Source organism: Leptodactylus fuscus, chromosome 3 (genome assembly GCF_031893055.1).
Source record: "Leptodactylus fuscus isolate aLepFus1 chromosome 3, aLepFus1.hap2, whole genome shotgun sequence".
NCBI lineage: Eukaryota > Metazoa > Chordata > Amphibia > Anura > Leptodactylidae > Leptodactylus > Leptodactylus fuscus.
Window position 1 is genome coordinate 204,957,637 of NC_134267.1, and position 22,939 is coordinate 204,980,575.

At 44.2% G+C, this 22,939-nt stretch overlaps 2 protein-coding genes across 5 annotated transcripts in view; both read right to left on the reverse strand.

Annotated features, from left to right (window-relative positions):
- Positions 1–22,939, reverse strand: part of FAM110C (family with sequence similarity 110 member C) — a 174,026-nt gene that overhangs the window by 44,657 nt on the left and 106,430 nt on the right. The gene's annotated exons all lie outside the window — the stretch shown is intronic.
- On the reverse strand, positions 555–16,750 carry FBXO25 (F-box protein 25). 4 transcript variants are annotated; one of them, XM_075269081.1, is made up of 11 exons: positions 16,675–16,750; positions 12,791–12,922; positions 12,095–12,195; positions 10,365–10,414; positions 8,833–8,925; positions 8,518–8,611; positions 5,747–5,931; positions 5,467–5,649; positions 4,470–4,613; positions 3,173–3,199; positions 555–1,966 (listed from the first exon to the last, which is right to left on the reverse strand). In XM_075269081.1, the coding sequence occupies exons 2-11, from the start codon at positions 12,913–12,915 to the stop codon at positions 1,877–1,879; spliced, it is 1,092 nt and encodes a 363-aa protein (XP_075125182.1). In that variant the 5' UTR covers positions 12,916–12,922; positions 16,675–16,750; the 3' UTR covers positions 555–1,876. The 4 variants fall into 4 exon arrangements, with proteins under 4 accessions (XP_075125182.1, XP_075125183.1, XP_075125179.1 ...); XM_075269082.1 differs by lacking the exon at positions 16,675–16,750 and adding an exon at positions 14,235–14,369 and having other exon boundaries at positions 12,791–12,925; XM_075269078.1 differs by having other exon boundaries at positions 556–1,966; positions 12,791–12,940; positions 16,675–16,742.

Here is a 22,939-nt window from a genome sequence, read left to right on the forward strand (position 1 = left end):
ACAGCAGCTGGAGAGCGAAGGTTCCCTAGCCCTGGTTTAGTAGCATTAGAGCAGTGATATGTATGGTTTGTATGTAGATAGAAAATAAATTCGTCCAGCCAATACATTTTCACAATCCCCTGCGGGTTACACTGCTCTTTGTTCTGAAATGGTCCCTGTAGTGTACTGAGAGAAAAGGAAAAGAAGAGTCCTGGTCTGGTCTACCCCAGTTTCCAATGAGGGGAGTGTTAGCAGGAGCCTTGTGATCCCCAGCAAGCCAACTACAATGTAAATGCTTGTAGCCAAAAAAAAAAAAAAAAGAAAAAAAAAAGTGCAATTTACTTGCATAAAGCAATTTGCTGTGCAGAAAGCTCGAATGTCCATATAGCTTAGATATGGATATAAAATATTACTTAGCTTTATAGCAGGGGTAGGGAACCTTCAGCTCTCCAGCTGCTGTTAAACTACAACTCCCAGCATGCTCCATTCACTTCCATGGAAGTTCCAAGAACAGCAGAGCCAGTATGCATGCTGGGAATTGTAGTTTTGCAACAGCTGGAGAGCCGTACGTTCCCTACCCCTGGTCTACAGGGTCTAGCTCTCCAACCTAAAAAAAAAAAAAAAAAAAAAAAAAAAAGCACAATTTTTGTGCAGTATTATACGCTATCAAATAATAATTATTATCTAATTTCTATCCTTAAAGGGGTTATGCCACAAGGAGGGAATGGGAAGACTTTTGCATGCTGCACTTTCAATCTGAGTGCAGTCAGGCCGGATGTAAGGTGTGAATGGTAGTGGACAGCGCCGCCATTCATTTCAATGGTAGTGCCAGAGATAGCGGAAGTAAAGCACCATTCAGCCTGGATGAAAATACATCAGAGGAAAGGTCCTCCCGTTCTCACTTAGTGGGATAACCCCTTTAATATAATGTCAAGTTTAGCCTACGCTGTACTAACAGCTCTGTACAACCTCTGGAAGCGTCCATAATCCTACCGCCCCCCCTTATGCCTTCAGCACTCATGTGTGGCATGGTATGGCACTATTGTAATGTAAGACTATGCCTGCAACGTGTTGTAGTAAGCAGGCACAAGTGAGAAGCTGCATGGCCTACACTAGATATATTTAGGCTGAAATATGACTTTTATGTAGGCTTCAAATAGTTAAACTAAACTATTATTATATTAAATAATAATAATAATAAAAAAAAAAATACCCACATCGTTAATAGGGTAGAGAAAATAGGACCATTTAAGAAAGTGCAAAAGTACTAAACGTACAATATTAGGTCTGTGATGTATTTACAGACAAGGTCTCTATCAGCAACTAAACAGCAATTTGCCCTAAAATGAGAAAACCCCCAGTAAGGCCAAAACACAGGGGCAAAACCCGCAGCGGGTTATCCGCTGTGAATCAAGCACTAGCATATTTTTGCACATACACATTCACTTACATCAGTGAAGGAAGCGCAGAGCGACACCACAACCTTTAGTCATCCGACACCACAACCTTTAGTCGTGTGACAGGAGTTGAGGCCAAAGTCAAAGACATCATGTAGTCCTAGACTGAAAGCTGTGGGGGAGGGGGAGGGAATGGTAACAAAAAAAAACAAAAAAAAACCCAAACCACTGTGTTTCTGCAACGAGGGACCTCAGCCTTACTGGGAATTTTCTATTTTCAAGGGACATCTTCACGTACCTGCTTAGTGCGGAGCAATGACTCGGTACACAATAACACACATAAAGACGTCACCATATAAAACCAGTAAGACATTTGGCTGTTCCCATTCGTACCATATTAAGATATATCAGAAACATTCAGATTTTCTCTAATAGGTTCTTTAAAAGAATTTAACATTTGTTTCATTAAAACTTAGAAAGTCCCTGATGTGAAAGTGGCCTCAGAATCTGAAGAGGTCGATAAAGTGCTGCGGGGAGACCGGGGTAAGGCAGCTCCGGGGGTCATTGGCCGTGCAGGGGTGTCCTGAGTCCTGGTGAGACAAAGACAAGAATTACAGACATTGCTGAGCGGAAGTCATTTTACAAGTTCTCACGTAAAACCCTAAGGTAAATGCAATGTAATCCATTATAGAAATGTGCATATGTCTCTACAACTTGTCTCCTTAAGGCTGAGGCCCCACATTGCGGAAATGCAGCTTTTTTTGTTGCAGATTTTGCTGCGTTTTTTTGAGCCAAAGCCAGGAGTAGATTGAGCAGAAGGTAGAAAAGTATAAGAACTTTCTATATACTTCCAAGTCCTTTTGTAGGCATTCCTGGCTTTGGCTCAAAAAACTGCAGCAAAAAAAGCTGCATTTCCGCAACGTGGGGCCTGAGATCTTCACCTTAGACTTTTTGTCATGCTCCTTAAACCATTTCTGGTGGATTTTTGCAGTGTTACAGGGGCACTATCCTATAAGAGGCCACCATCATCATGGATACTGCCGTCATGAAGGGGTGTACTTAGCTGTACAATGTTTACGTAGGTTTTACATGTCAAAGTAATATCCACATGACTGCCAGGACCTGAGGTTTCCAGCAAAACATGGTCCACAGCATGACACTACCTCTGCCGAATTATCTTCTTCCCACAAGTGTATCCTGGTGACCCTAGTAGATGATATATATACATACCCAGCTGTTCGCATGGTATAAAATGAAGTGTAACTGAATAGCTGGAACACCCCACAACACCCGCTGCCTTGGAGGTGCCGTGACCAAAGCTTCTCTAATGTAAAGTAGTTACCAAGCAAACATTACGTGAGGCACCATTTACAGATGCCAGAAAAAAAGGTCACTGCAAAAGTTATTCAGAAATCGTAAGAAAACGCTATAAAATAACATAGCTAGGGGTTCAAGAGTGGTGGTGGGGGCTGGTCAGTGCATCCACAGTGATACCTATGAGAATAAGAGATGTACGATGGGATGGACACTCACCATGACACAACACACCAGGTATAACTGAATACCAAACAATACAGGTTAGCTTTTAAAGACAGTGTCATTGAGTGAGACCCCCATGGACAACAACGCATGCACATAATGTGGGATTATGGATTTTAGAGGATGAAAATGGGCTGATAAAACCAAGCATTATGGGAAACACTGTAATAACTGGACACGCATTAAAGATAAGTGTATGAGATACACAAGTCATCATATAGGGGACGTTACCCATATATAAAGCATGCACCAAATACCTTGAATAAAAGAGCGAGCTGACAATCCTTTACAAGAGGGATGAAGAAGAAGACAAGTAGACGCGTAAGAACCTTCATATGTCAATCACAGGCCATTGTCATAAAACTAAGAGATTGTGGCATGTTAGACCTGACGCCCATTTTGATACCTTTGCTCAGGGAATATTACATAGGAGGTATATTGACTAAGCTGCTAGAGCCGTCTGTACTGCTAGAAATGACGGCACATGCACTTTAGTTGGAGTACTACTGACTTGAATAGATCTATTGTAATGGTAAACTGTATATATTTTAACTCTCCTCCTTTTTCCTAGGTATATTTGAAGTGTACCTCCAAATGTACAACATATTTACATAAATGAACAGGTGACTATCCAAAACTTTGTAATAGGTCTTATTAAAGGAAAAGGTTTCCTTCTCCACTTATCAGGCCACATTACCTCTTAGATAGAAGTCTATGGAGAGGAGAGGAGGAAGCTACTGGAAAAGGACACCTTCTACAGTGTGAGTGAGACAGCCATTTTAACTCTACTATAAACTAGTAAGATAAGGCTCTACCCCCGTACAGCAAGTACAGAATCATCTTTACCACGCCTTACACCCAAAGGCAGCCAAGCAATGTGCAAGTATAGATGTCAAAACTATATGTATTAGGTCTGTGTTCACACTGTTATAGAATAGGATAACGGAAGATTAGCCTGACTGAACACTAATAGAATAAAAATTTATTAACCAGAGAAAAAAAAAAAAAAAAAAGGCAACACAATGGCTAGCACTGCAGCCTTGCAGCGCTGGTGTCCTGGGTTCGAATCCTGCCAGGAACAACATCTACAAGGAGTTTGTATGCTCTCCCCGTGTTTGCGTGGATTTCCTCCCATTCTACAAAGACATACTGATAGGAAAATAAACGTACATTGGGATCTCTATATGGGGCTCACAATCTGCATAAAAAAAAAGAAAGCAAGAAAAAAAAAAAAACAACAACCAAAAAACAGGGGCTAAAAAGGCTTACCAATACAAGGCTATGCATATGACACAAGAGGACATCTCCTTTTCTCCATTTCCCCCATCTTAAACTTTAAAAGGGTTGTCCATTTTGCCTGGACAACCCCTTTAAGCCTTAATTGGTAAGAAAAAAAAAAAGTGGGGTTTCAGCTTTTTTTTTTCCTCTTCCTTTATATGGCATTTAATAAATATTCATTTTAATAGTGTTCCATCAGGCCTCAATTTCCCTATTATGATACAGATTTCAGCTACCTCTGTACAGAAAAGCTGCTATAATAAAAGGACACTTTACCTTCCAAAACAGGATGCTGCAGTGACGGCAGAAGTGCAGGGTATCCCCGTATTGTTCCCTTTTCGGGTAGTACTTCTCCAGTGTGAAGAACATTAATTTCCAGTCAATATGACCATTTTCTGTGAAGATCAAATCTTTACAAAACTAAGGGGAAGAAACAGTAATAAAAAATGTATAATAATGACTAAAAAAGCCAATATACAGAGTGACCTGACTGCTTTATGACCAATGCAGTAACTTTTTGTTTTATTGTACATTTTGTCTGGCAATCCTCTGGGAAGGTGATATGAACAGGCAGGTGACTAATAGAATAGCATGACGTAAATACCTGCTTCTTTGATGCACATAAATGGACAAAGAGAGCCTTGTTATTTCTGCAAAAGCTGCCTGCAAACAACCTTTGTTTGATGATACAACCTTTGTTTGCCCTTGACATGGTGCCAAGCTTTGCCTCAGGTGCCCTCACCGTATATGGCAATGACTGATCAGCTGTACGGGAACGCCCTGGAAGGTTTTACATCTTTATCATTTAATACATTACTACATCCAGCAAAAAAGGTTTACCGCTGCTGCAGAAGGATCCCAGTAAGATTTGTCAAGTTTTATTACATCCATCCAGCTGGTTGACTGTGAACTTACCCTTCAGGGTCTATACAGGAGGTAGATCTGTTTAATTTAGGGTGTTCGGTTGCTTGCAAACTAAATGTTAGCACAACTGAACCCTTAGAACCTAGGAGGATCACAAAGGAGGATACAATTTCCTCATGCAAAACCTTACAAGGATAGCCTTACTGCAGCACTTGACCATTTCCAGCATTACCATAAACAGAGTGGCAGTATGTCTATGCAACGTATACCCTATTTAGGAAGAGGGTGCAACTCTGGGAACTTATTGATCTGCAACTCATCCCAGGACACACTTGTGGCCAAACCCCTTTAAGTTCTCAAAACCTGCCTGAGTATTGAGAAGTGTTCATGTGACTTTTAGAATAGTTACCATTTTCTCAGAAAAGTGATATTTGCAGAGTTCTTTCCAGAGATAGTGGTCTTCGCTGAGAATATGCCAGGATGGGGTCATTTGACCCAAGTTCATTATGTCCCAGGCATCAGAAAATCTGAAGAGGATATTGCTTTTCATCTGTTGCGGCAGATCGCAAAGGGTTAGGCCATTGCCAAGATGCTATTAAAAAAAAAAAAAAAAAAAAAAGTGAGAGGTCACTAAGAGAAATAGTAGATAAGAAAAAAGTGTAGAAAAGCAAAAGAAGACAAATTCTTACTGGACTGATCTGGAGGTTCATGAGCTGCTCTTGCCATGCCAGAATTGTCTCTAGGCGAGAAATCCAGATGTTGATATTACCGATCAGTACACATCTACCACCTTCCCTGATCAGAATACACAGGGTGGAGCTCAGGTCATGGAGAAGGTCTCGGATTAATTTTGGATTGTATTGATCGGCAAGAGCTGAAACAATAAGAGAGTATAAGGCGGCGTCCACAACACATTAAAAGCCTATGTTTAATATGTACACCAGAAAAATCTTCTAATGTTTAGGTTAAACAGAAGCCGTAACCAATGCTTTACTGTGCTCTCTGGCATCCACAGGTACCTATTAGGGTTGAGTGATCGGGATCGGAAAAGATCGGATTGCGATCGTGAAATTTGCTCAATCGCCGATTGGAATTCCGACCGGATCTTTTCCAGCGGGATCGAGATTGGAGGTTATCTCAAGATCGGCTCAACCCTAAAAGTGACTTTTCCCATAGAGAAGCATTGACTAGGGTTGAGGATCGGGATCGAAAAAGATCGGATTCAGATCGGCGATCGAGCAAATTTCATGATCGGGATCGGCTGGAAAATGATCGGAAATCGGATTTTAAAATCGATCTTGAAATCTCAAGATCGGCTCAACCCTAATACCTATGTTAATTAAAAAAACCTGCATATCAACCAAACTGTATACATTTTTTCCAGATATTGCTGAATGGAATAGTAGAATCTATTGAAATACACTGTTTAGGCAGAGGCCAAAATGGCACTTTCTTGGCCTCTATTGGGGTAAAGGAACACTATGCATATGCCTATGCCTTCTCCATTTATTAGGCGTATCTCGTGCCTCTGGCTGCCTTCTTCTCATTCATTGATAAGAATCTGTGTGCGTATAAGAGACCTAGAGACACTGTTGATTCTCGTATACGTTCTACCTCACCCGGGTGCTGTATATACAGTTACACCGCTTGATACAGTTTGTACAATGTTCTCCATGCTGCTGCTACATTACATGTGAAAGACAGAGATAGGGAAGCAAGTTCTCCTCTTCGTTTTGTGCACTGTGTATGAGCAGCAGCATGGAGGACATTATACATCAGTATTGAGCAGTGTTTCGGTACAAGCAATAACGGGTTGAGACAGCTTAACACTTACCAGACGCAGCAGCAGTGTCTCTGTGACTCTCCCTCTCTGACGCTGCTCCCCCCCCCCTCCAATTCTACAGACACTAGGTGCTGTTACAAAATTAATCTCCTCTTTTTAATATAGAGTGATCATTGCATAAAACAGAAGGAGAAAGATTAAGAGAACAGTCTGGTGGGAGCAGAAAGTACATTTCTGTGTAACAAAACACATTATAAAGTTTATTATCTTTGCTTGTATTAGTGATTTATTCAGTGGTGTTTAGAACTGGAATTCAAAATCTGTCTATCTTTGGTCACCATGAGAGGGCGCTGACTACAGCCTTTATTTTGATAATGGAGTTCAATGTATATACACAGTGTGCAGTAAAATGAGAGCTAAAGAAATCAGTCACTTCCACAATTTCAGACCTGTTCAGAACTGTAACTGAAAATCACTTCCATTCATCTCCTTGGGATTTTGGTAGCAAGCACATACATTTCTGCAAGCCACATTGAGATGAATGAGACATTGAAAGAAATTTCTGAAACAGAATTCAGCCTAATAGCAATCACCTGCACACTGCATATAACTATAACCCATCTGCTTTATCATTCATGTAATGCTGCTGACGCTGCATGCAGGTTACCGAGCCAGCCCAATGCTAATGTGATGTTATTATGATATGTAGCCTGAGGTGAGATTACTACTTAGTCACTCTGACATGCACCTGACTCTGAACTATTAATTCTTCAGGTCAATATAAATACTGTTTTCTGAGTATCACTGGGTAAGGGATCACTGATAGGTTGGGGTCGGATCCTTGTGACCCACACCAATCACAAGAAGAGGGGTCCAGTGTGGCCAAATAAATGGAGCAGAAGGTTGCTCTACATGGCTTCCCTTCAGCCATCTCTGTCTACAGTGTTCTCTGCTCACTCAATGACCTAACACTTACATCCTCTATTATCAGAACATACCACACTCGTATACAAGACTTCTCCCGAGCTGCACCACTTCTCTGGAATGCTCTACCCCGGACAATTAGATTAACTCCCAATTTCTAGTTTGAAGCGCAAACTAAAGAAGCATCTTTTCAGACAGGCCTATCACATCCTAATGTAAACTCTTCTGTACCATCATTAGAATCCCCAAAATTTAACCCTCCTCTGTCTCCGCTCCCACATTTCCCCACATGATATGATGCCATTTCAGGCTAACTTTATATGTCCAAGCTCCATCCACATGTTAAAGGACACGACTGGTGACGGCTCATAAAGTTTTATGTTTGAGTAATAACAGTCACCTCTATTACAACATTGTCTGACCCCTGTATAAGCAATGCCGCCCCTGCTACCTCTTGTGTCACCCCCTCTACCTCATAGATTGTAAGCTCTTGCGAGCAGGGCCCTCAGTCCCATTGTGTGAAATGACTTTCTTTGTAATGTATCTTTCTGTCTGTACTTGAACCCAATAATTGTACAGCGCTGCGGAATATGTTGGCGCTATATAAATAAAATGTATTATTATTATTATTACCCTAGAGATGAATGGAGCATCCACCTTGATCAGACAGTTATCTCCCATCCTGTGGATTAAGGGTAACTTTAAACTACTGGAGTATGCCTTTAAGTAGGGACCAGATGGAATGTGCATTACCTTTTCTTACAATTGCCTCCAAGATGTTAAAATAATTCTTCTGTGCCGCTCCACTCAGGGATGTGAGCTGAGACTTAGCAATGAGATGAAGTAACTGCAATAAAGAAGTAGAAATGAAGGCTACAAGTACACAAATAGGTGGCGTGTCTAACCTCAGCCTACATGGCAGCTGGGGGTCCAACAAAGGTCTCAGCACTCCCACCTTTAAGAATCTTATAATGAAGGTTTTTCTCTCATGTACTCTTTAAGCAGAGAAAATAAGACATTTTTCCATAAGGATAGAATAAGATGGAATGAAAGTCTCCACCAACTTACTTTAGCAACATAATTGAATCTTCGGATGTCCTGGATTGCACTGGAAAAGTCTAAACGATTGAAGGCTTCGCCCAAGGTACAATAGCCATGTCTCTGGAGTGAAAGAGGAGAATTTATATCACGGACTGTGCTGTGTTCATTATACACCTCTCACCCAAAGGGGCAGTGGTGCTAAAGGCAGCATTGGTGGTGGGGATTAGGTCGACCCAAATTCTGAAGATAAGTGAAGGATCTATATCTTCAGACAGTCATGGCAGGGAAGAAGGGAAAGCAGAGGTGGCTGTGCGCATGAATCGGGGAATCAGTAAGTAAGGCTGCGGGCCTGCAGCAAGAACATTTCTTGAGCGAAACCCAACAAATACTGCTATTGTTACACTGCGGGGTCTCTTTAGACCCCAGAGTATAATGAACGGAGGCCCAGGGGAAGTCAAAAACATAAAAACCAGTGTTACCTCTCTGGGGCGATTCGCAGATGTCATGTGGGTCAGGCCGGCGTCGCCATGCATAATGACACCTGTTTAATCCAAGGCTGTGATGTCATTGTTAAGGGCCAAAAATAGCAACGAGTCACAGAGGAGCCCAGGAGAGGTAAGTACCATTGGTTTTTACTAGAGATGAGCAAACAGTAAAATGTTTGAGGTTCGATATTCGTTTCGAGTAGCCCCTCAATATTCGACTACTCAAATCAAATATCGAACCCTATTATAGTCTATGGGGGGAAAATGCTCGTTTCAGGGGTAGGCAACGTTCGATCAAATTATACTTACCAAGTCCACGAGTGAGGGTCGGGCTGGATCCTCCGAGAAGTCTTCTCCGTGCAGCGTCCCTGCGGCGTCTTCCGGCTCTTCATTCACTCTGCCAGGCATCGGGCCTGGACAGAGTGAATGAAGAGCCGGAAGACGCCGCGGGGACGCTGCACGGAGAAGACTTCTAAAGGTAGGAGAAGAAACAGCATTGATTGGCCGACTGTATAGCATTCGGCCAATCAATGCTGGTTCTGCATCGAACTTTTCCATTCGAACAGCGAGTGGTACTCGATCGAGTACGAGTATTTAGAATATCGTAGTATTCGATCGAATACCTACTCAATCGAGAACTACTCGCCCATCTCTAGTTCTTACATTGTTACCTCCTCGAATCTTTATACTATGAGACAATTCCAGAGTATAATAATAGTTTGTGATGTGATGTACTGCTGAACCCAAAATTTTTGCAACGAACACTGTTGGGGCCACTATGGGACATTATACTATGAGGAGGCCACTTTTGGACAATATAGTTTGTGTAAATGGGGTGTTATACTGTGTGAGGACCAGGAAAGGAGGCACTATGCTCCCCCCCCCCCACTACCCAAGCTAAAAGTTTGCAAAGGGGCCCAGTCTTTGCTAGTTACACCTCTGGCTTTATGTGTGATAATCATTATGGCCTCCCCTATACTTCACCTCCCAATGCTTCAGGCCAGGAAAGGGGAGCTCCCCTGTAGTACCTACATGATGTAAAATACAACACCCACTTATGGTGGAGGTACTTACTTCTCTTGTACTTTCTTTGTGCACATAAATCCATTTCTCCTGGTAAAAGTCTGTATCAGGGAAGAAAAGGCAACATTTACCATGAGTGAATATGATGATCAAGATTTACAATTCCCTCAGGGAATGCATCAGATCTTCTAGGAGTTTAAGGCTCAATTGGTGCTTTACTTTCCACTGGAGTATAGGGATTACTTCTAGTGAATTTCCATAATGTCCTCTCATTACAGATAATAGGAGATACATCATCATGCAGAAGACTGGAGTTGGCTAATGGGTCACTGGAGATTTGTGAAGCTGCATCGGTGAGCCCTGATATTTCATATGTCTGAGCAGGAGAGTGAGATCAGTACTGATATCGTGTGAGGATACTAGAAGGATTTAATGCCGGTTCAAGGCTGGACAAACCCATAGTTATCAGTTCAACCTGAAAATTCACAGTACCCTAATAATTAGCTTTAGGATATAGTCAATATTAATAAGGTTATTGTTTCTGGTGGGCTCAAGCAGTTACAGATCGGTCAAAGGCAGTGAAGGGGTTAAGTTAAGGATCCCTGCTGTTCTAGAGCAGTCAAATAGTTAATGTTAGGATCCTTTATGGAGAGCAGAATGGTTAATGTACCTGGTGTCCAGTGGTTGCTGACCACTCCAGGCTCCAGCATGGTCCTGGCCATTACAGAACAATGTACATTCAGCTTCCTGTTACCTCCAAGCATTGATCATAGATAGGTCAATGTATATGGCTGCACAGTTCTCTCTATGATCATGCACAGTAATACAGAAATGCTCTGTCTGATCATTAAGAGGATGCATGGGACATTCCCTGAGTAGGGGTAGCTTTGGAGCTGTGCAGATTACAGTTCCTGAACATTTATCTTTGGTGGTGAAGTTCACATGGGTATTTTGGATCAAAAAGAGCTCCCATTGAAATCAATTGGAACCGGTCAGTTCTTTTTTCCAGGAGCAGTTTATTCCGGCTCCTGGAAAAAAGAAGCCACATGTTCATTCTTTCAGGCCTCACCTCGTGACATCCGCATGAAGAAACTCCCTCCCAACTAGGCTCATTCATTTGGGCCTAATCTGGACCGGAGTGTGTGACTGGATGCCAGTGCACTGCAGCTACCCGTATTTTGGAAAGGAACCTGAGGCGGTCTCCGCCTCTGGTCCAAAAACCCTGTGTGAACTTACCCTTAGACATTGTTGCATATTAGACTTTGTGGACTTTAGTGGAGTTTAACTCCACTCAAGTACTCCACTCCTTGTGCACTATTACCTTGGTATGCTCCGGGTATGGTGTTTTCTACTGGACCTCAATAACAAAAGATAAAAGTGCCACTCTAATAACAATGATGGATTGAAATACACTCTGCTGATCTATGGCTGACGACTTAAGGATACATGCACAGGACCAATTGCATGTGTCGGGTATGGGGTTGAACATTACATGGACGATATCTGTGTCTGTGCCTCCACTGACCATTCACTTTCTTCAGTAACGAACAGTACCTGTCCCAAGTATTGCCCTGGGCTCACGGCCCTGTGATAATACACGGGTATGCATTTGGGATCATTAGACTATATTGGGTCAGATAATGGACACGTTGGTGTGCATAAGGCCGAACATTTTACAGGCGGCTTCTAAATCTGGGTTAAATTTGACAATACATGTGCTGGTAGAGACTTCAATGTAGAGGAGAATATGCCCGGGATATAACACCCCACACTGCTCTTACACTGTGACTTGGTAGTGTTGTTGAACTCCTCCTTTTCGCTTTTGGTAGGAGGTAGAGAGCAGTTCTCAGCCTCAAAGGTTTCTTCATCGTTAATATTTAATCTAGGATAAAAGAGATATCAGACATTTTCTTGAAGACAAATACTTTTCATCTTGGGTAGCTTACAAAAAAAATAAATATCAGAAATCTATTAAAATTATAATCCGGTTCACCAGTAAATAATGCAAAAGTTACATTTCTGATGCCTCCTTTTTAATCTATCTGAAGGAGTCACTCCGATTTGCTGTCCCCTTTTCATCTCTGTAAACTGGCCTCCAAGTTCTCAGACTACACTATATACACTGTGCTTTGGTAGTAAGAGACAATCCCCCTGCCAGAACATTTGTGTATGTGTATGAGGGGGCGGGGGAAACCCAAACACTGCCCTGAGAAACCTGTTGTAAGATATTGTTCTACCTGAGGAAGTCTCAGGGTAAGTTCACACGGGCCTGAGCGGCTCCCACTGATTTCAATGGTAGCCGTCTTTTTGGTCAGGGTTTTGAGGCGGATACGTCCTCAAAACCCTGACCAAAAAACTACGTGTGGACTTACCCTGAGGTTCTGTTTTACCTAATAAACTGTAGATTATACATTAACCCCGTCAAGCCCTGTTTGATATTAATCATGAATGATCCGCAGAAACGTTGCTGTACTCACAGGTGGAGATTTATGTTGTTGTTCCTTTCCATATCATCACATGGGAATTCATATCTTTTCCATCCATCTTCAGTTTTCACCCAGCTCCACCCTGGAGAACGCCAATCTTGGCCCAGAAATGGCATGACTGTCCTGCTGGGGATTGTAGTCCTGTTATCACAGATTATTCAGTCAGTGTATAAGGCTTTGTTCACATTTGTCAGCAGGGGCCTGTCCTGTACTATCATGGTTTCTAGCATAATGATACGTCTATGGTAGTGGTGTATGAGAGAAACCATAATAGTACTTAGGGTGCCTTCACATGGAGTAACGCTTCGCACATTTTGCTACATTTTACATGTGTAAAATGTAGTTAGCCATTTTCCGTATAACGCGCGTCTTTTTGCGCGCACAAAAAGACGCGCGTTTAAAAAAAAAAGCCATTGAACTCAATGGCCAACTACATTTTACACGTGTAAAATGGACAAAAAGCACGGAGTGTAACTCCGTGTGAAGGCACCTTAAGGGTGAAGAGTCTGACACCTGGTCCCTTGCTGATCAGCTGTTTAAAGAGGCTGCAGAGTTCAGGTGACTATTGCAACCTATTCTGTACATTTGTATAGTGGATGTGCTTTGTATAGTAAGTTGTGTTGCTGCCACTACAAACTGCTGATCCACAGGGGGCCCCCAAGTGTCAGACCCCCACAGAGCTTCAATTGATGATCTACGCTAAGGCCCCCAAAGCACTTCACCCAAATTTGTTTATCATAAAAGTAACAATTTATGAGCAAGTGAGGCATCAGAACTGGACAACAAAGACATCGCTGGAAGCCCTCACTCCGGCCGACAACTCCTTCAACCATTTTTTTTTGGGATGCCTCTGTATACAATATATACACGATAAACCGATGTATATTAGTTTCATCAGAAGCCAATGGAAGACTTCTTGCCTCCACTGGGTGACTAGGGGCTTACAGACACATGCACCAGGGGCTTTCCTGATAGAAATGCTTCAAACCGTGTGAACAGAGCCCAAGTCTAATGGATATAAATCCATCCTGGTCATGTGCTGAGCACGCAGGCTCTCTGCTAGTTATAGGACACAGCTTTGGTAACTGTACGGTGTCAAATCCTATTGAACAAGGGCAAGCAAACCATGAGGATTAGATGCATAAGTATGTTACATAACAGTTATACAGTAAAGTCAGAATACCCCTTTAGGTTATATAGCAGACACTGGCGGTGGCTCTGGAGAATGGGACTTTGTACCAGCCAACTATCAATGACACTACACTGTTGTGTTGCTAGGTCACGGGTTGTAAAATGTAATAAACAGATTTGATATCTCCAATACTTAACTTTTTTTTTATATTTTTTAAATCTTTAACTCCTTACAGACCAGACTATTATGCAGAGATATAAGACTCTAATATACAACCAGGTCACCCACAGCCCTGACGTTTACCTCTGCAGAACACAGTGGAGTGTCAGAAGTCTGTGTGCATCGCCTCCCCTACTGCCACTCCATGTAACATCACTGACTCTGCTCTACTCTACCTGCGGGTCCATTGTGTAGAGTGGAGTAGGTCATGTGACAGAGTTGGAGCATGAGCAGAGGAACAAGACACCCAACGTACCCCGCTGCGCTCTGCATCAGGGTTATGGGAGAAGTGAACATATATATTAGCAATAAAATTTATCTGGTGCAAGGAATGCAGTGGTCAGCTTTGTTTTTACCCTAAATAACCCCTTTAAGACGGGGCTACACATGGTGTAAACGCCGTGGAAAAATTGCGTTGTTTTACAGTCAGAGCAAAATGGATGGCTGGAGTAGACATTGTGAAGGTTAGAATCATGTAATGTATGAAAAACATTGTTATCCTTAAAAGCTGAATGCTAGATAGAGGTGCTTGTGCTTGAAACTGGTATAATGTTATATGATAAGATGGCGCCTGTATCCAGGATGGGTGCAAGAAAAACAAATGCTTGTCTTGCTGCCAGAAGACAGCTCCTAAGGTTACCACGCAGGATCGGGAGTAGCTGGCTATATATGGCACTGCTTAAACTTTTTCTGTGTGATTGAGATGTCCCATACCAATCAGAAAGGAATATGACACTTACATTGTTGTTATCTCTCTTCCTTTCTCCGCTACTATTTAACCCCATGTTGTTTAATAAAAGTGCGTCAGTATTTCCTCCTTGGTTGAGAAAGGAATTAATCCCAACATTGTGTGTCTGGTGTCAGGTCCTTACTGCTGGCACTCAGCCCAATTAATTAGCACAATGACAGTTACCCAGGGTTATAGGTCAATTAGTCATAAACGCGGCTTTGACCTTATCAACATAAGTCAGCTAATGTCATGTTACCATATATGGGCTGCACGGGTTACACATGAGTCACACAGAGACAAATGACACAAGACAGGTGCAGCCGCACTCATTTGTATAGAAGAAAGAATTGTTCTGTACTCTGCCAGTCACCTGTAACTTCACTGCAACCCCATGTCACATGACCCAACGGCACAGCCACAAAAACTATGCAAATCAATAGAGTCACAAGAACCAGACAGCAAACACCACAGCAGACACAGAGAAGGGGCACCACAGCTGGCATGGGAGAGAAGGGGGTGCCACAGCTGACATGGGAGAGAAGGGGGTGCCACAGCTGACATGGGAGAGAAGGGGGTGCCACAGCTGACATGGGAGAGAAGGGGCAGCACAGCTGACATGGGAGAGAAGGGGGTGCCACAGCTGACATGGGAGAGAAGGGGGTGCCACAGCTGGCATGGGAGAGAAGGGGGTGCCACAGCTGGCATGGGAGAGAAGGGGGTGCCACAGCTGACATGGGAGAGAAGGGGGTGCCACAGCTGACATGGGAGAGAAGGGGGTGCCACAGCTGACATGGGAGAGAAGGGGGTGCCACAGCTGACATGGGAGAGAAGGGGGTGCCACAGCTGGCATGGGAGAGAAGGGGGTGCCACAGCTGGCATGGGAGAGAAGGGGGTGCCACAGCTGGCATGGGAGAGAAGGGGGTGCCACAGCTGGCATGGGAGAGAAGGGGGTGCCACAGCTGGCATGGGAGAGAAGGGGGTGCCACAGCTGGCATGGGAGAGAAGGGGGCGCCACAGCTGGCATGGGAGAGAAGGGGGCGCCACAGCTGACATGGGAGAGAAGGGGGCGCCACAGCTGACACGGGAGAGAAGGGGGCGCCACAGCTGGCATGGGAGAGAAGGGGGTGCCACAGCTGGCATGGGAGAGAAGGGGGCGCCACAGCTGGCATGGGAGAGAAGGGGGCGCCACAGCTGGCATGGGAGAGAAGGGGGCGCCACAGCTGGCATGGGAGAGAAGGGGGTGCCACAGCTGGCATGGGAGAGAAGGGGGTGCCACAGCTGGCATGGGAGAGAAGGGGGTGCCACAGCTGGCATGGGAGAGAAGGGGGTGCCACAGCTGGCATGGGAGAGAAGGGGGTGCCACAGCTGGCATGGAAGAGAAGGGGGGGTGCCACAGATATGGTGACACTACACCAGTGTCACAGTGAGCTCCCCAGGTGACTACTACAATGACTATTATACTGCCCATCTGATGGATTATACACTAGAGCAGGGGTAGGGAACCTTTGGCTTTCCAGCTGTTGCAAAACTACAACTCCCAGCATGCATACTTGCTCTGCTGTTCTGGGAACTCCCATGGAAGTGAATGGAGCATGCTGGGAGTTGTAGTTTCACAGCAGCTGGAGAGCCGAAGGTTCCCTACCCCCGCACTAGAGGATAATAAGCTCACCTATAACCGCACATACATGACAAATACAACGCAGTCCCACCTGCACAGTCTACACAAGCATCTATATACCGCTTATGAATTACTAGCAAAGAAACCGCCAGCCCTGCCCCGTCCCTGTGCGGTACCTGATCCTCACCGTCCAGTCTACATGGAGAGCTCAGCGCTTGTTGACGGAAGTCTCAGTTGATTTCCCTTCATATGGAGATGGCGCCATCAGCTCCGCCCACTCGCCTGCTTATTGGTGGAATATCTAGCAGCGCCTCCACACTTTGCTATGATTGGACGGTGGGTGTCGGTCACGTGACTTTACCACGTGTTAATGTTTTTATTTTGCTATTTTATTTGCGCCGCAGTGTATAAGCGTCATTGTGTACGGAGAGCAGCACGGGGGCGGGCAGGGGGCGCTCTACAGCTGTGGGTATAGGGGGAAGGATGTATGTGCGGGAAGGTGCAGGGGGTCTAGGAGTGGAGGGTGTACTTTGTAGTGGAGGGGCTGAAAGATGACTCTCTAGGGGTGATGGACGCCCCTCAGCAGGAGGACCCCAGGGATGGCATCAGTACAACCTGACAGCGATAAAGCCAGCTGCTGCAACTGCAATACTTCATGAGCACCACAAAAAACTATGGAAATTGGGTGGTTTTTGCTGCGTTGAACCTACTGGAGTGGCCTGTAATCCGGCCTATCCCATACACGTACATGGCAGCAGGTTCCTCCTCATTGTCTGCCCCTTGGCTCACGGTGCAGAGCATCAGTATTCTGTTATGGTTTCCCACAGCTGATTAGGCCCAAATTAACCACTTCAGTACCAGGCCAATTTCTGGTTCAGGCCCAGACACATTTTTGGATTTTGAGGGCGGTGTGTATGTGCAGTTTTGAGGGCTTTATTTTTGCATGTTTTTTTAATATTTTTTTATTTTAATATCTGGGAAAATATTTATTATCATGGATATTTTTATTTAATAGCACAAAGTGCTCGAAAAAAACTTTATTAGGGCTCGTTCACACGTGGGTGGTGGGGGCAGAGTTTGACACAGAGAGTGATGCGAGAGGCGCGTCACTCTCCGGTCAAAACCCGCCTGCCACAACCATCGCGGTCGCAGCTTTCCCCTCCGTAGCCGGCTCAAATGAATGACCCGACCACGGAGGGTGCTTCAGCTTCCACCTGAAGAAAGGTCATGTCGCTAGCTAGCAATCTACATAGACCACTATTGTAAAGGGGCGGATTTTGAAGCGAAATCCGCTGTCAAAATCCGCCCCTTTGTTCACGTGTGAACTAGCCCTAAGGCTGAAGCCCCACGTTGCAGAAACGCAGCTTTTTTTGTTGCGATTTTTGGAGCCAAAGCCAGGAGTGGCTTGAGCAGAAGGGCTAAGAATAAGAATTTTCTGTATATTTCCCATTCCTTTTGTAGCCACTCCTGGCTTTGGTTCAAAAACCGCAACAACATTTGCAACAAAAAAAAAGCTGTGTTTCCACAATGTGGGGCCTTAGCCTAAAATTGTTTTTCCTCTCTGTTAGGGGGTGTTCACACTACCGCCAATGTCTGATAGCTAGTGTCCAATGCTAATGTCCGCGCAAAATCTTGCACGGACATTAGCATCGGACACTCGCTGTGTCCGTTACATTTTGCATTGATTTAATGGGACATCATGTGCGTTCTTTTACAATCCATGTCTGTTCTTAAGTGTCCGTTCACAAAGATGTCCAATTTTTCAAGCGGACAGCAAAACCCCTCTTAACGGTAATTTTAGTTTTGTATGGTGTTGCAGTGAGGCTTTTTTTGTGAGGCTGATTTTCCCTGTAACTGGAGTTGGTACATTTAGCCCCAGTTGCATGAAGAATATAGCCTCCTGCCCATGACTGTGAGCTGATCTGTGTTCTGTAGGACTCAGCAGCTCTAACAGCCTCTAATCCCGGCGGGCGACATGACTGCTGGGGTCAGAGGGAACTGCATCATGGCGGTGCCCATAGCTGTGCTCATTGCTGCCAGCGTGCTATCGGAAAGGGTCTTCAGTGCAGCCGATGGCATCATCATGGATAAGCACAGCCGGCTGACAGTGCTGACCGGCTGACTTTCATCAATATGAACAGGCAATGGATAGACTCATCATTTACATGTCAGTTACATGACAAATTTAATGCGGTTTGCACACTTTGCAAGTTTAAACTGAGTAGGGGCTCTGAAAAGAGCAACCTTACTACCTTTTGCGTGCGCTGTCATTTGGAAGGCAAGCACTGGGCTCAGTGGGAGAGAGCAAACGCAGGACAATTGTCGCCCGGCGTTGCCGACACTGCCTCTTCCACTGTTTACAGTGCTGGTGCTGCAGTTCAGACCACCAGCCTGGACACCTACACATCTGTCTCTGACACATTGGGGATTTCACCCTCATCCACCTTTTTTGCCTGCACCATCATGCGCCTCTTCCCAGCCACTCTCCATCTCCCAGGCCTTTAATTGCAGGCAGAAGTACAGCGCAAGCCACCCACATGCCCAAGCCTTCAACGGCCTCATCGAAAAACTGCTGGCCCTGGAGATGTTGGCGTATATGCTTCTGGATACTCAGGCCTTCTGTCACCAGATGGCAGCTGGGGCACCTCCCTATGCTGGGCCTAGCCGTTACTACTTCTCTTGGTGTGCTGTCCCCGCCTTGCGCCTGCACGTGTCCCATAACATCAGTCGGGCCCAGAGTTCCGCGCTTTGCTACAAGGTCCACTTGACCACCGTTGCATAGACAAGCGCCCGCAGTCAGGGATGCTGCTTCTCTGTAATGATAGGCCGAGTAAATGTAGTGGAGTCTGGGCCCGGGGTGCAAACTGGGGTGGCCTATCTCCTCTCCCAGCCCAAAATTCATGGCAGGGGTTCTCTGAAAGCCTACTCCTGGTCTGCAACCTCCACCCCAGCTACAAGCTGGAAATGCTGTAACACTGGCGTGGGGAGATGTCAGCAGGCCGTACTGAAGCTCATCAGCTTGGGGGAAAGACAGCACACTGCCTCCGAGGTCAGGGGTGCCATCCTGGATGATAAGGCAATATGGTTTTCCCCGCTGCACCTGGGCCCAGGCATGTTTGCATATGTGATAATGGCTGGAACCTGGTAGCACATCTGGATTGACCAAAAATTGTATTGAGTTTATATAGCTTTACTGAATTGCTGTGTATCACACTTGGCTTTTGGGGGGGGTAGACCCCTAAAAATTGGATTGAGCTTATGTAGTTTATTGAATTTCTGTGTATCCCAGGTAGGTTTTGGGGGGTATAGCATTAAAAAATTGGATTGTGCTTATATAGCGTGACTGAATTGCTGTGTATCCCACTTAGCTTTGGGGAGGTACAGCATTTGGAAAGCTGGATGTTGCGTATATAGACTGACTGAATTGCTGTGTATCCCACTTAGCTTTGGGGGGTAGACCCTTAAAAATTGGATTCAGTGTACATAGCCTGACTGAATTTCTGTGTCTCCCACCTAGGTTTTGGGGGTACACACCCTGGATATCTGGATTGAGCGTACATAGCCCAACCTAATTGCGCTGTATCCCTGTTTTGGGGTTAGACACTGCCTTAAAAGCTGGGTTCAGCCTACGTGGCTGGACTGAATTGCTCTGTATCCCTGTTAGGTATTTGGGGGGACACTGCCTGCAAAGCTGGGTTGAGCATATATCGCTGGACTGAATTGCTCTGTATCCCTGATTTGGGGGGGACACCTCGTTGAAAGCTGGACTCCTCTCCCTGCAGTGTATAGCTCTGAGAAGAGCTGTTGTTGTTGTTCTTCTTGAGTATTTCCCTGCCTATCTGAAGCTAATCCCTATCTAGCCCTCAGCAGCACGTCTGTCCCTATGTCTGAAAGCCGGAAAATGAATTGAAGATGGCGGCCGATGTTCTTATAAATGGGAGGTCACATGTTTTCGGCAGCCAATGGGTTTTTCAATTTTTTTCCGATGCCTCCGTTGTCGTAGTTCCTGTCCCACCTCCCCTGCACAGTTATTGGTGAAAAAAACGCGCCAGGGAAGGTGGGAGGGGATACGAATTTTCACTGCGTATGCCGCGTGGTATTCGATTGGAAACAAATACCTCGGACGGCCTGATATTCAATCGAATACCTATTCGATCGAACGGTGTTCTCTCATCTCTAGTTATAGACATAATGGTCTGGAGCAGACTGTATTAACTTCTATGGAAGAGAGTTTTTTAGTCATGTCCTGTGACCTGCGCAGAGGTCATTGTATAGTAAGAGAAGTAGATGAGCTGTGAAATTCTCTATTGTGACTTGTGGATTAATTGTATCTTATCTATATATACATAATCACTGTGATCATCAATGCATTGGTAAGTGAGGTGATTGCTGCAAAGTAATCTACAGAAATCAAGATGTCACAGCATACTATTTGGCTTAGTGGGCAGATTCAGAACTGCAGAAGTTTTAGGAATTTGTTTTAAAATATAGATAATATGGAAACATTTTTTAAAACCTCACTAAAAATTCTTTGAAAATATAACATAAAAGTTTTTTTTTTTTTTCTATATTTTGTGCCTTGAAAACTGCAATAAAATACTTTTGAATAAAAAAAAAATATGCAGCCTGGAATTGTAAGCACGGGTGCCTGTCCTTAGTATGAGCTCGCCACCTGCTGGTGTGTTCTGTTATCTGTAGCTGTGACAATGCTAAGAGAGCGCAGAACTAGACTTCACTTATAGCAATAATTGTGTGTTAGCTGAGGCCCCATATTTTTAATTTTTGGTTGCAGTTTTTTTTTTTAGCCAAATCCAGAAGTGGATTGAGCAGAAGAGAGAAATAAAAGAGCTTTTCCTTTTGTAGCCATCATTGCCTTGGCTCAATAAAATGCAGCAAAATCTGCAACAAAAAAAGCTGCGTTTCTGCAATGAGGGGCCTCATCTTTAAAGGTGTTTTCCCAATTTATGATCTGTTGTATCTGATCGTTGGGACCCCCACGGGTGCTGAGATTGGGGCTCTTGTTCTTCCATTGTGATGGAGCGACAGGCTGAGCTTGTTTTGTTCTGCTCCAAACGCTGTGCTCTGCTATGTGACATCGCATTCATCAGTCACATGACCTGTTTACAGTTCAGTCTCATTCAAGTGAACAGGCTGAGCTGTGATATCAAGCACATTTTAAAGGCTATTCAGGCATATGTTTATCTCAGATTACGAAAATCTAATGATAGAGCCCCTTTAAAGTCACCATATTGTGACTCATAATTTTTTTTACGGAGGTTTGGCACTTTAGATTTTTTTCTCCCTGCTACAGCAGTCACTGTACGGGAAAAAAATTTTTTTTATACGTTTGTAGACTGGGTGTTTTCAGACACAGGCATTCCTAATGTGTATGTGTTTCACAGTAATTTTTTTTTCCATCAAAGAGTTTTATTAGGTTTTCTAAAAAGTTAGCAATACAAACAAGAACCATAAAATGAAGTAGAACAAACAAATATAGGTACATCTGGCAAGGGGGAGTTGAGAAACAGAGAGGGGAGACAAATCAGAAGGTTCACAGTATTTTTAATTTTTTAAATTAAGTTTTAATTTTAATTTTTACTTATTTTTTTTTTATATTTTTTTAACTTATATCTTTGTATTGAACCCCAGGCAGTCTGATCGCTAATACAATGCATTGCAAAATATCGGCATTTGTATGACAGGCTGCATAGAGAAACCTGTCATACAAATGAATGCCGAATAAGACTGAGAGCTTTCAATAGGATCCCGGCTGTCATAGCAACAGATCACCGGCACCAGATTTTGTTCTGGGTGCTGATGATCCTACCTAAAATGGCAACATACATGCGTTTTGGAGAAAATGGTGCCTCGTTTCTATGGCCTTTGGGATTATCTGCTCATTTGTCAAGTGATGTAGCTGCCTGCTCTCAGAGGGGCAGGAAGGGGCTGGGAGCAGCTCTGAGCTGTTTGTTTCTTTTAAGTAGCGGAGCTTCTCACATTTCTGAGCTCTTATCAGTCGGTTTAATTGAATTTGGGTGATAAGGGCTGAGATAGGGAGTCCGTTACCTCTGTATGTAATGCAAACTGACTCAAATCCAGCTCTGCTACATCAGCTTCACACTGTGGTAATTCATTTACAACCAATCCTGTGCAAGTGAAACCCCACCCACCTATGTGCCGAGAGAAGCAGGAAGTGAAGAGAGCACAACAGCCTGCAGGTTAGTGAACAAGCGTCATGGGAATACCCTTTTAACAACACTACTTCTCAATTGCAGGTACACAACTTCTGGATCAACTCTGGCTGCAGGTACCTGGATGACCACCATCTTTTCTGCCCAGGAGGAGCTGGAGACACTGCAGGTATTAGAAGATCTACTCCTGGAACAACAGGTAAGTTCCCTTCATTCAATCAGAAAAAATGAGTCCACAGATAGAGTTGAC

Coding starts and splice junctions, on each gene's coding strand:
- FBXO25 (XM_075269081.1), bottom strand. CDS start 12,915: ATGCCATTTCTGGGCCAAGATTGGCGTTCTCCAGGGTGGAGCTGGGTG. Junction 10,415..12,094: donor CAACACTACCAAGTCACAGT/GTAAGAGCAGTG, acceptor TCCCTGATACAG/ACTTTTACCAGGAGAAATGG. Junction 4,614..5,466: donor ATCACTTTTCTGAGAAAATG/GTAACTATTCTA, acceptor TCTTCCCCTTAG/TTTTGTAAAGATTTGATCTT.